The sequence below is a fragment of the Orcinus orca genome, chromosome 10 (assembly GCF_937001465.1).
Source record: "Orcinus orca chromosome 10, mOrcOrc1.1, whole genome shotgun sequence".
Taxonomy (NCBI): domain Eukaryota; kingdom Metazoa; phylum Chordata; class Mammalia; order Artiodactyla; family Delphinidae; genus Orcinus; species Orcinus orca.
Genome location: NC_064568.1, coordinates 65,453,377 through 65,466,997, shown reverse-complemented (window position 1 = coordinate 65,466,997; position 13,621 = coordinate 65,453,377). Strand labels below are relative to the sequence as shown.

General features: G+C 44.9%; 1 protein-coding gene across 1 annotated transcript; it reads left to right on the top strand.

Moving 5' to 3' along the window:
* Positions 1-542: 542 nt before the first annotated feature.
* On the top strand, positions 543-5,012 carry LOC101289225 (HLA class II histocompatibility antigen, DM alpha chain). Its single transcript, XM_004267759.4, has 5 exons — positions 543-825; positions 2,026-2,310; positions 3,739-4,017; positions 4,243-4,371; positions 4,715-5,012. The coding sequence occupies exons 1-5, from the start codon at positions 738-740 to the stop codon at positions 4,717-4,719; spliced, it is 786 nt and encodes a 261-aa protein (XP_004267807.1). The 5' UTR covers positions 543-737; the 3' UTR covers positions 4,720-5,012.
* Positions 5,013-13,621: the final 8,609 nt, after the last annotated feature.

Below are 13,621 nucleotides of genomic sequence, written 5' to 3'. Positions count from 1 at the left end.
TCAAGACTCTTAGTAGCCTTCCTAATTACATCCCACCTATTTCTCCATCCTCATGAAATAAATACTTCCAAAACACACTTGGCTTGGTCTTATTTGAATATGTTACATTGTATGTAATTATTTATTCAGTGACCACCCCCACTCCCTCCAAGTTAGACTCGAAACTCTTTGAAAGCAGGAATATGCCTTATTCATCTTGGTATTTCTAGCCCTGGACCTAACGCTTGTTACATTTTCAGTCTATTTCTGCAGAAGGAAGAGAGCTAAAGCCTGAAGGAGAATAAATTTTGTGAGAAAGAGGAGGGGGTTTGGGAGGTAGAAGACAGGGTCTGAAGAGCCCTGGGGGGTTACCATGGGAAGATGAACTTTCCCAGTTTATTATTCGGCCACATGGCAGTGCTGCTCAGAAGAGTCCCTTGGTGGGGTTACAGGCTGAGGCTGACTGCCAGATGCTAAAGAGGGATCCTCACCAGGAGGCAGACATTCCTCCACTGCCTCCCCAACCCATCTACAGCCCCTAGGCTGGCCTGGTAAAAGAGCCTAGTCCTAAGAAGGGTGCTCGCTCCTGGTCTCTCCCCAGCGACCGATGACGTCAAACCCTACACTTTCTGTGATTGGCTTAGCCGGAAAGACAAGAGAAGTTAGGGAAGTGAGCTGGAGAAACATGATCTGGGAAGGAATCTGGGGACCTGGGTCAGCCGTCTGGTAGCTCCAAGCCCACTGGGAGCTGTGAAGATATGGATCATGAGCTGAGCCAGGGAGCGGCGCTGCTACGGCTGCTACCCCTTCTGTGGCTGCTGCCCCAGTCCTGGACTGCCCCTGAAGGTATGGCAGTACCTCCCCTTTACTTCCATCCTGACTGGGGTAGAACCTAGGGAGCCGGGGCATTTGAAAGCGGTGAAAGTGCTTTGTAAGTGGTGAAAGTATTATGAGAGAGTGGAAACGATAGCAGAATTGGGAAAGAGAGCTATACTATGGATGGATGGCAAACAATGCCAGAGGTGCTTTGTAGGTTTCATCGAAGACAATCTCTTGAAGCAGAGATTATTATCTCCACTTTCCAGATGAAGGAAATGAGACTCAGAGTTTAAGTAACTTGTGGAAGTTCACCCCGTTGGAAAGTGGTAGAGCAGGGATTTGAGCAAAACAAGTGTTATTTCCACTGTTCCTACTTGGGAGTCTACTCTGCACTCTGTCATCAATTCACCTTATGATTCTTGAAAAGTCTCTTAACTTTATTGGTCCTTAGTTCCTTCTTTGAAAAGAATGGGGCAGAATGGAAGAAGAATCTGGAAGACCCCTCTTACTCTATCATTCTGGGTATTGGGTTTTGAGTAGAAGATTTCCTCCTGGCTGGGGAGATTCCTGCCAGGAGCTTCAAAGAATTAGAGATTATTTCCTGCAGCTATGGTGCCATTCCCCCAGTCCTGTCTTTGCAAGGTCTGCAGGGTTGAGGGAGGGGAAGTTATTTTCAGAGAGGCCTGGTGCCAACGAAGCGGCTGAAAAGAAGCCTGGAGAGTGGTTTTTCAGTCTGCCATGTGTGTCTGGGGATGGGATGGGATGGGATGGGGCAGTGCCATCTATGGCTTAGGGAGGCCACCGCCATTCCTTCACATATCCACGTGAAGACTGGGAACTCATCCAGGCCCTTCACAAGTCAATAGGATGGCCTCCCGGGGATCAGGCAAAGGTGGAGACCTTTGGGAGGACATAACCCTATGCCAGGTTGCATGGTTTGGTGAGCAGAATGCAGGTTTGATTTTAGCCGCCACTTACCTCTTTGGCTGGGTGCCTTTAGGCACAAAGATACAACCAACATTGTGATTCTGAATTACTTGTTACAACTTTAAACAGTTGGCCTTTTTATGGGCTGGGTAAGTTTGGCGAGATCCCGTAATTTCTTTTCTGCTCCCACTGGGAGGCAACCCACCTCTCCCCCCTCTACCTGAGGCAGGCCTTGCTGTTTTCTAAGCTAAAGAGGAGGTGGCTCCCACCTCCTTGGACACCACTCTGTCTCTTTTGCAGCTCTTACTCCAGGGTGGAGGGATGAGCTGAAAAACCACACGTTCCTGCACACAATGTACTGCCAGATCGGGAATCCCAACGTGGGGCTCTCCGAATCCTTCAACGAGGACCAGCTTTTCTCCTTCGACTTTTCCCAGAATATCCGAGTGCCTCGCCTGCCTGAATTTGCTGACTGGGCTCACAAGTCTCGAGATACTTCCAACATTTTCTTTGACAAAGCATTCTGCCGGGCGATTGTCGAGGAAATTGGCCCAGAGCTTGAAGGGCAAATCCCAGTGTCTAGAGGTCAGGGGATTTTTTGGGGGGTGGGCTGCCCTCTTAACCTCATGATACACTGAATTACTCCCCTTCTCACCAGCTCCCCATCTCTCCTGCTTTCTGGTTCTCTCCTTGGATATTGATTTTTCTACCACTCATGATCTGTACTCTGTTTTTGTTTTGGGGCAGAAGAAAAGTCCCTGGGATGTAGTAGGCATTCAAAACTGCGGAACTTAATGAATTCAACAGAGACCAACAGACGCCTACTGAGTATTAGGGCTTGTGTTACGATGCTCAGCAAGATGGAGGGGAGAATAGAAGCATCTGATGATGTGCCTACATTTTATTTTATTATTTTTTTTCCAAAAAATTTGAGTTTGTTAGGAAATGCTGATGGATCTTAGTAGATGAAAGCCCCAGCTGAGGTAGTGAAATGGTACTAACTGCCTTGGTAAACTAGGCTTAACTACATAGGTTAATCAAGCTCTGTTAATGATTATTTATTTTATTATTCTACCATATTTGTTTAGCATCATAATGTATTTTTTTATTGAAGTATAGTTGATACACCATGCTGTGCCAGTCTCTGCAGCACAGCAAAGTGACCCAGCCATACACATACATACATTCCTTTATCCCAGGAAATTGGGTATAGTTCCCCATGCCACACAGCAGGACCTTATTGTCCATCCATTCTAAACGTAATAGTTTGCAATCATAATGTGTTTTTAATGTACATTTGCCAAGATTTAAACTACAATACCATATCAAAACTGAGTTAACATTAATTGGATGATGAGGTAAATTTAAAAAAAGTATGGATGTGATCAGGATGTCTTTCAAATATATCCAAACATATAGTTCCTTGAAACTACCCTTAAAATTAGTATTTTCAATTTTTTTTACTGATTGGTTCTTTCTTTTTTTTGGTGGTGGTGGTTATCTTTATTTTCTTAAATTTAATTTTTATTTTATATTAGAATATAGTTGATTTACAATGTTGTGTTAGTTTCAGGGGCACAACAAAGTGATTCAGTTATACATATACATATGTCCATTCTTTCTGAGATTCTTCTCCCATATAGGTTATTACAGAGTATCAAGTAGATTTCCTTGTGCTATACAGTAGGTCCCTGTTGATTATCGATCTTATATATAGTAGTGTGTATCTATTCATCCCAAAGTCCTAATTAAAATGTGCCTGCATTTTAATGAGAAGACAGAGTGTGATCAGTTGCTGATGTGAGGTCCAGACAGGAAGTGCTGCAGGAAGTCAGGGTGGAGGGTCCAGAGTGGCCTGGCTCTGGTCCAGGTCTGGTTCTTGCCTAGACGAAGACCTCCCTCAGAGCCCTAGCTCCCCCTATCTCGTGTCCTCTCCTTATGCCACATCCCCTCCACACACAGGGGTTCCATCTAAGTTAGTCGCTTCTTTCCCTCACCTCAGTACCCCCACAGGCCTCCCCATCGCTGAGGTGTTCACTCTGAAGCCCCTGGAGTTCGGCAAGCCCAACACACTGGTCTGTTTCGTCAATAACCTCTTCCCACCCACACTGACTGTGAAATGGCAGCATGATTCGGCCCCTGTGGAAGGAGCAAGGCCCACTTTTGTCTCAGCCGTCGATGGACTCACCTTCCAGGCCTTTTCTTACTTAAACTTCACACCAGCACCCTCTGATCTTTTCACCTGCATCGTGACTCATGAGATTGACAGCTACACAGCAATCGCCTTTTGGGGTGAGACACTCCTCCATGGAAGCCTAGTTCCTCTGGGGGGCAGAAGGGGGTAGACCCACAGGAGGACTTCTTTCTCCACTGGGCCCTTGTTTAGTCTGTTCTCACTCTGAGCTGACCTCAATCTTCCATGCCTCAGTTTCTCCCTTGTCATCCCAGACACCCGTGTCATTCCCCTGGGGCTCCCCAACCAGGTCTCTGGGCTGACCAGCTCCCCTTTTGCTCTAGTGCCCCAGAATGTGCTGCCCTCGGATCTTCTGGAGAACGTGCTGTGCGGTGTAGCCTTTGGCCTGGGTGTGCTGGGCATCACTGTTGGCTCAGTCCTCATCATCTACTTCCGAAAACCTTGCTCGGGTGGTATGTCAGGGCATCTGGAGAGGGCATGTGTGGGTGTGCCGGGACCGACCTGTGGCCTGGGGAGCGCGTACAGTGGTCCTCAGGCCCTTGGTGGGGAGGCCTGTGTTGGGCACCGTGGGACATCCTCCTGGTTGAGGTCCCAAATACACACACCCAGTTCTAGGTCATGAGAATGGCTTTGCATGGGAGAGGAGTGATGTGGGGGGCTGGAGGAAGGGTGCTTGGAGATGATTTGGAGAGAAGGAGAGATCAACTTCTATAGGGTGTGTTGCAGGCCGGAAAGGGCCTTTGGGGACGATGAGGATCCCCCTGATGGCTTTCCTCCATCCTTCTCTCTCCTCAGACTGACTCTTCCTGACCAGAGTCTGAGGCCAACAGCTGCAGCCATCCAAGCAAGAGGTGTTCAAGTTTCTCACATCCTACCCAGGATGTCTCCTTCTCAGAGCAGGAGGCCCTGGGCCTTCCGCCGGGGTGTGTGTGTGTGTGTGTGTGTGTGTGTGTGTGTGTGTGTGTGTTTGTGTACAGGTTTCTCAGCTGGGAGCTCTGCTGTCCCTGGGCTTTTGCATCCAGGGGAACCCAGAGTGGCTTTCCTATCATGACCACATCACTACCATGTCAAAGCAATAAATCTCATTTCTTAATATCAGTGTGGCTTCTTTTTTCACTCATGATATTTATTTCTGGATATTTTAACTTGAGTAAGTTGTCATGTCAAATTCAACAAGCCTTAACCTGACACGTCTGCCCTCCTTAGGGAGAGAAATGGGAAAACCCCTAATTCCTCAGCTGATTCCCATTCCCTGGTCTCAGTACAGCATGATGGCTTTTACTCCTATCAGTTTGTGCAAAATATGTGAGCAATGAAGGCAGAGCCACTTTCTGGTAATCTGCTCACAGAATGGTGGAGGAAGCTGCTTGCAGGTTTTTTTGGATCTTTTTTTGCAATTTACTGTTTGTGGAAATGTTTATGCCTAGTATAGGCTGCCTTGAGGAATATATAACTGCCTTCAACCTACATGATAGCTGAGAAAACAAGAGCTCATAATGGAAAAATAAGACTTCAGATGCTATTCTAACTCAGTCATTCCGGTTTTGTGAAAAGAGTAAAATCCAAAGTTCTTGAAATGAAGCATGAACAGCCTGGAAGGGCCCAGAATTCATGTGTCCTTTCAGACGATCTGTTCGTTGGCCTGAGTGGACCATCCAAGGAGAACTGTGATGATGCTGTCTTGGGTGGATGGTGGGGGCAGGGGGCACATGTCTACTAGTGGTAATCTCCTTTGCATGTGCTTTGTTTCTTGCTTTTCTTGGTGTTTGGGTTGCTTTGGAGGAGGGGGTGGCATTAAGGTGAAGAGTGAAATTATTTTGGTATTGGTGCAAGAGTCTCTGTTCTTTGCATCATATCAGAATCTAATCTAAGGGAAAATATCCATTTCTTCCCAGGAATTGGCATCTCCTCTGAACCATCTCATTTCTAAGAGCAGCATATGTACTGGCTAAGAGTGCAGAGTCCAGGGCTTCCCTGGTGGCGCAGTGGTTGAGAATCCGCCTGCCAATGCAGGGGACACAGGTTCAATCCCTGGTCCGGGAAGATCCCACATGCTGCGGAGCAACTAAGCCCATGTGCCACAATTACTGAGCCTGTGCTCTAGACCCAGTGAGCCACAACTACTGAGCCCACATGACACAACTACTGAAGCCCACATGCCTAGAGCCCGTGCTCTGCAACAAGAGAAGCCACAACAATGAGAAGCCCACTCACTGCAACGAAGACCCAATGTAGCCAAAAATAAATAAATAAAATAAATAAATTTATAGAGAAAAAGAGTGCGGAGTCCAGAACCAAACCGCTGGGAATTCAATCGTGACTGTCAAATTTTAGCTGTGTGCCCTTGGGCGAGTTACTTAACCTTTCTGTGTCTTGGTACCATTTTCTGTAAAAGGATGATGATAACAATGGTGCCCACCTTAATAAGGTTATTGTGAGGCTTAAATAAATTGACATCTTGTAGAATGCTTAGAACAGCGTTTGGCATGTAGAAAAGGTGCTCATAACTTAGCAAGGATTTTCACTGGGGAATTTAGCAGCATCATTAACTTCTTTTCTGGAAACTACTTTGAATCTACCTTCAAGTATTGTATGTTCTCCCTTTGAGATGTTTTTCTTTTCTTTTCACTTTACCATTCTACATCTGCCCCATTGCTTTCTAGTTCTTCCTGATTTCTCTCTCTCCATTTTCCAACTTATCCAGAAACTTCCTGCCAGTCAAGCCTTAAAACTGCTTTTATTTATTTATTCGTTGCCCTGCACAGCTTGTGGGATCTTATTTCCCCAACAAGGGATTAAACCCAGGCATTCAGCAGTGAAAGCGTGGAGTCCTAACCACTGGACCACCAGGGAAGTCTCAAAACTGCTTTTATTATGCTGTGTGACCGTAGACAAGTCACACCCCCTCTCTGGGCCTCAAACTCCTCATCTGTAAAATGATGGGCTTAGGTTAGATGCTCTCTATCAAGCATTCTATAATACTGTCACTTATAATACTCAACAAGCCTTCCAGACCCTCTCTCGTCTGGTGTCCCCGCTTTAATAAAAAAAAAAAAATAGTGCCTCCTCTTCCATGAATCTGTTCCTAATACTCCAGCCCTGACTGACCTTGACTGAACTCGAAATTCCAAGACTTGGCACACTCAACCCAGACCTTGCTCTCAGCGCTATGCTGCCTTGGTTTATGTGTTAGTTATTTTTTTATGTAACTATTTTGTAATTTCAATGATTCAGGGATCATAAACAGTTTACACTCCCACCAACAGAGCAAGGTAGTTCTCACTTTCCTTTATTGTCACTAACACTTGAAATTATTTGACTTTCAAATGTTGGCGATACAGTGGGTGTCAAGTTGTCTCAAGTTGTTGTGTTTTCTTTAATTTAAAAAAAAATTTAAATTTTAATATTTTATTTTTTTAAGCAGATATTAATTTAAAATTATTTATTTTTGGCTGTGTTGGGTCTTCGTTTCTGTGTGAGGGCTTTCTCCAGTTGCGGCAAGTGGGGGCCACTCTTCATCGCGGTGCGCGGGCCTCTCACTATCGTGGCCTCTCTCGTTGCAAGCACAGGCTCCAGACGCTCAGGCTCAGTAGCTGTGGCTCACAGGCCCAGTTGCTCCACGGCACGTGGGATCTTCCCAGACCAGGGCTCGAATCCGTGTCCCCTGCATCGGCAGGCAGATTCCCAACCACTGCGCCACCAGGGAAGCCCCCAAATTTTTATTTTTTAACATCTTTATTGGAGTATAATTGCTTTACAATGGTGTGTTAGTTTCTGCTTTATAACAAAGTGAATCAGCTATACATATACATATATCCCCATATCTCCTCCCTCTTGTGTCTCCCTCCCACCCTCCTTATCCCACCCCTCTAGGTGGTCACAAAGCACGGAGCTGATCTCCCTGTGCTATGCGGCTGCTTCCCACTAGCTATCTATTTTACATTTGGTAGCATATATAAATCCATGCCACTCTCTCACTTCATCCCAGCTTACCCTTCCCCCTCCCCGTAGGGGCAGGACAGGAATAAAGATGCAGACGTTGAGAATGGACTTAACTTGCCTTTCTCTCCTTGCTAGTGAGGCTGGACATCGTCTTATAGGTTTATCTCTGTGTGAATTGCTGATTCATATCTTTTATCTATCTTAAATATGGCTTTTTCTTGTGAATGTATGGGGGTTTCTGAAGTATTTTATATAGCAATCCTATGTCAGTATAAATACTGCAAGTGTCTTCTTCCACTTTGCTGCTCATCAGTTAAATTTGTATACGGTTCTTTCCCCAAATAGAATGATTTCATTTTGACAAAACCCATATGGTTTGTGGTTTCATAACCTTAAGAAATCCTTTCGAACCCCAAGGCAGTAACGTTACAATTTTTGCTGGAACATAAAGTGATAAGGGGAGTCTCCATTTTCTCAATGAGAATATTTTAAAAGATTTTTGACCAAGTTCAAAATTTAAAGTTTTAGGTGTATAGAAGTTATAGGAAAATAGTCAAATGTTTGCTAACTGCCTTTATTTAGTTACTAACTCACAAATTTAAAATCACATATTTTATAACATAATATTTTAATGTAGGCATATTGCTGTTTCCACTTCTCACATTTCATAAAACAATTTTTATTCTAATTCTCGTGTGTTTATTTGTGATTATGCTAATGGATTCTAAATTCTTTGATTTATTTAAAAAACAAACCCATTAATTTAAACTAAAAAACCCACCAAAACCAGTTTGTTCATTTCTCCTACCTGCCCACCCCTCCCTGGCAGTCTCTGGCAACCACGAAACTGTTCTGTTCTCTGTTTCTATAAGCTTGGTTGTTTTTTCGTTTGCGTTTGCTTGTTTGTTTGTTTATAAATTTATTTATTTAATTTTGGCTGCATTGGGTCTTCATTGCTGCACGCGGGCTTTCTCTAGTTGCGGCGCGTGGGGGCTACTCTTCGTTGAGGTGCGTGGGCTTCTCACTGTGGTGGCTCCTCTCGTTGTGGAGCACAGGCTCTAGGCGCGCGGGCTTCAGTAGTTGTGGCATATGGGCTCAGTAGTTGTGGCTCGCGGGCTCTAGAGCACAGGCTCAGTAGTTGTGGCGCCACAGGCTTAGTTGCTCCGCGGCATGTGGGATCTTCCCGGACCAGGACTTAGACCAGTGTCCCCTGCGTTGGCAGGCGGATTCTTAACCACTGTGCCACCAGGGGAAGTCCCCGTTTGTTTGTTTGTTTTAATTCCACATATAAGAGGGATTATACAGTATTTTTCTTTCTCTGACTTATTTCACTTCCCATAATGCCCTCGAGGTCCATCCATGTTTTTGCAAATGGCAAGATTTCATTCTTTTTTATGGCCGAATAATATTCCATTGTATGTATACACCACGATTTCTTTATGCATTGATGGATAATTAGATTGTTTCCATATTTATAGAGATATTATTATACTATAGAAATGTAGCAAATAATGCTTCAGTGAAAATGGGGTGCATGTATCTTTTTGAGTTAGTGTTTTTGTTTTCTTTGGATAAATACCCAGAAGTGGAATTGCTAGATCACATAATAGTTCTATTTTTAATTTTTTGAAGAACCTCCATACTGTTGGTGAATCCTTATGCAATGTTGGTAGGAATGTAAATTGGTGCAGCCACTGTGGAAAACGGTATGGAGGTTTCTCATGTATTTATTAACTGAAATCATTTTAGGATAATGTATCATCTCCAAACAGCTTTGAGAGAGTGGCCATAACTTGGAAAGGAAAAAACTTAAGGGCTTATATAGAAGGTAATTTCTCTTTTCTGATGAATAATTTTAGGTAAGAAAGCTTTGCCTTATATCTGGCCGTATATGATATTTCACTGTGCTTTCCTATTAGAGTTATTGTTCTCCTTTCATAGTTAGATCTTTATTGATCTGGAGTTTTTCCATATGGTATGAGTATGGTTACAACTTTCTTTTTCTCCAAACACTAAATTGATTTTAATGCCATGTATCAAATATTTGATTTATTCCTAGGAATTTTATGCCAAATTCCCCCATATGCATGGATTTGTCTCTGGATTATTCAGTTCAATTGGCTTGTCGGTTCTTGTGTCCACTTAATCATGTTTAAATTATTAGGGCTTTTTTTGTGTTTTAATATTTGGTAGGGCTCGTTTCCATTTCTTTGCCACCTCACCTCCCAGAAAACCACATTTTGCTCTTCTTTATCAAAATTGTCTAAGATTCTTATGGACTTTATTATCATGCACATTATAGAATCAGCTTGTCAAGTTCTCCCCAAATTCTGCTATGATGTTGGTTAGAGCTATGGGGGAAAACTGACTTCTTCATTATGTGAGGATGCCTCAGCCATGAATATGGTATGTCTCTTCACTTCTTAAGGTCTTCATTTATGCACTTTAATATAACGTTTCCTTTTTTTTCCTAAAAAGTTTTTATACTTTTGTATGTTAATTTCTAAATATATTTGGTTTAAAATTCCTATTATAAATGGTTGGCCATTTTCAATTAGTTTCTAATTGATTATTAAGATATTATTATACTACAGAATTTAGAATCAAGTCATGGCGCTATTACTTAGTATCTGGGTAAAGCTGGGCAGTCACTAACCTCCCTCTGCCTCCATTTTCTCATAGTTAAAATGCAGAGGTAATAACATGATTCAAGAGTTGTGGTGGCAAATCAGGTAAAATATCTGCTAGTAGTTCAAGTAATCTGGCTGCATGATGGAAGGAGGTTGAACTAGTTACAACAACTGTAGCTCAAAGGTCAGGGTCTAGAGCAGTGAATCCTAACAGAGAAGGAGAGCAAGGAGAGGAGAGGTGGGAGGTGGGTGGGCGTGAAGTTGGACAGACTGGGAAGTCATGTAATCCTGATAGGATGCAGAAGTGTGAAAAGACATTGAAGGAAGTCACGAATGTGGTCTCAGGCTCTTGGTTTTCAATTACAAGTGATGGACAAGTTGAACAATTTTTGAGTTTATAAAATGCAGGCTTGAGTTAAAACCATCTGTCCAGGACTTCCCTGGTGGTGCAGTGGTTAAGAATCTGCCTGCCAACGCAGGGGACACGGGTTCGAGCCCTGGTCTGGGAAGATCCCACATGCCTCGGAGCAACTAAGCCTGTGCGCCACAGCTTCTGAGCCTGCACTCTAGAGCCCATGAGCCACAACTACTGAGCTCACGTGCTGCAACTACTGGAGCCCATGTGCTGCAACTACTGAAGTCCACGTGCCTAGAGCCCGTGCTCCACAAAAAGGAGAAGCTCCTGCAATGAGAAGCCCACGCACCGCAACAAAGAGTAGGCCCCACTTGTCGCAACTAGAGAAAGCCCATGCGCAGCAATGAAGACCCAACGCAGCCAAAAATAAATAAAATAAAATAAATAAATTTATATATTAAAAAAACCACACTATCTGTCCAGAAGAGGAACCTGTGAACGTACAGGGAGGGATGTTAGGAAGGACCTAGAAGAGATTTTTTATTATGGCCATACTCTCGAAAAAGCATAAGACAACATTTCTGACTTCTTTCAAGGTGCCAATGATGTCACTGCAGTTCGTTTTTGTTTTTGTCAGTCCAGGTAGCTGCTAGATCCCCAACAGCACCTTATAACATTGCCCAGCTCGTGTGGTTATATGCCAAGACCGGGATGCCAACTGCCTTCCTCTTCTCTGTCACGAATCCAGCCCACTTCCAGGCCCCCGCAATGGAGAGGACTTCCTGTCCACCAAACACACACAATGTCTTCTCTTTTCTCTTTTAAGTCCACTGGCCTGATTGCTGACTTGCATTAACATAAACTCTTCTCTCTCTAGATGTTTCTTCTCACTCCCCAACCGAGCTGTAAGCGAATGACGTGGGAACGGAGCCCACATCTCTTAGCTCTTGGGAGTCCCTGTAATGCTTTGCAGGTAAACACCATGGTCAGTCCACTTCTGGCCTATGGTGTCCAGCTTAGCAGAAGAGGCAGCGGGCAAGGAGGGGATTCACTCTTTGGGCCCTTGTGTAGTGGCCGTAAAAGAGGGACAGCATATGGGAAGCTGCCTGGGGTTCCCCAACTTCAGTCCTAGGTGTTACATAAATAGTTATCCAATCACCAACAATGCACAGGACAGTTGAAACATTCTTTGGGGTTGACTAGAGGTGGGGGACAGAGCTATGTCTGTAACAACAACAGCAACAAAAAAAGTAGGGTTAGGAGGAAGAGGGGAAGGAAGAAACCACTTCGCTGAGCACAGGTCTCTGGGTTTTTCTGTCCAGCTTGATTCTAAAAAGCACCCTCAGTCTTCTCATTAGTAGAGAAGTGAAATCGTCTACATTTCCTGCAGCTGCCTATGGAAGGTTTCACATCTCCTTTGGCTGCCCAAGCAGAGAGCCAGACATGGGAGGGAGTTTGCCGAGCCTCAGGGAGCTGGCGGAGGGCCACACAGGCCCTCCTGTGTGGAAAGCATTCCTGTGCCAGGCGGGCTTTGGGGACCTTGAAAAGGATCCCAAGACCTGGTTCCTGAGGTTAGGTTCACTGCCTACCTGGAGGGAGGAGGAGAGACGTAACGGGGGGAAGTGAGCGTGTGTGTAGGAGAATTCACAGTTTTGAGACTGTCGAAAGAAAAAGTGGAAGAGACACGAGTTCTAAGAGCAGGAGGAGCTCTGAGCATCGGAAAGATGACTCAGAAGGATTGGGGTGGCTTTTCCCTTTTTCCTTTTCTCAGCGGAGGCCTCCACGAGTTACCTTTACTTGGGTCATCTCAGTCCCAGGATGTAGTGAGTGTGTGGGCACACTCAAGTGTGTGTGTGTTTGTGTGTGTACCTCGAGACCTTGGGTGTGAATCTTTGGACCTGTTTTCCAAACTGTAAAATGAGGACCATCAACAGGTCTTTTTTTTTTTTTTGCGGTACGCGGGCCTCTCACTGTTGGGGCTTCTCCCGTTGCGGAGCACAGGCTCCGGACGTGCAGGCTCAGCGGCCATGGCTCACGGGCCCAGCCGCTCCGCGGCATGTGGGACCCTCCCGGACCGGGGCACGAACCCGTGTCCCCTGCATCGGCAGGCGGACTCTCAACCACTGCGCCAGCAGGGAAGCCCAACAGGTCTTTTAAGATTAAATGAGATAGCATGTAAAGGATTGACTTAGCATAGTATCTGTCACAAAGTAGAAGCTTAACAATTTTGCACTCCCCCTCCTCAATTTTCTGCCCATTCAACACCCTTAATGGTTCATTAGAGAAGTTCAAGTATAGCGGTATAACCCAGGTGGGGCTGAGTGTATGGGTGGTGGTGGTGGGACGTGGGCAGAGCTTCAGTGAAGCTCAACTAGTTACACAAAACAACTCTTTTGTTCCTGATATTCATGTATGTTTTCATCTTGGGGGTAAGCTTCCCCCTCTTCCTTTTTTCTTCATAAATATCAGATTCTCTGGGGGTCAGGGACTTGGAAGGAGGACAGGTAAATGTGGTGTCAAGGGCTTCCCTCCTAATCCTCTTTTATTTAGCTCACTATCAAGTCAAATTCAAGAGCTTTCAGAAAGCAAGGTGAAACTTGCTTGGACTTCCCTGGTGGTGCAGCAGTTAAGACTCCATGCCCCCAGTGCAGGGGGCCCGGGTTCGATCCCTGATCAGGGAAATAGATCCTGAATGCCGCAACTAAAAAGGTCCCGCATGTGGCAACGAAGATCCCATGTGCTGCAACTAAGACCTGGTGCAGCTAAAAAAATAAA

Bases quoted from the DNA above. Each gene is read 5' to 3' on its own strand.
- LOC101289225 (XM_004267759.4), top strand. From the start codon at position 738: ATGGATCATGAGCTGAGCCAGGGAGCGGCGCTGCTACGGCTGCTACCC. The intron at 826-2,025 runs GTATGGCAGTAC...TCTCTTTTGCAG, and splicing joins GTCCTGGACTGCCCCTGAAG to CTCTTACTCCAGGGTGGAGG. The intron at 4,018-4,242 runs GTGAGACACTCC...CTTTTGCTCTAG, and splicing joins CACAGCAATCGCCTTTTGGG to TGCCCCAGAATGTGCTGCCC.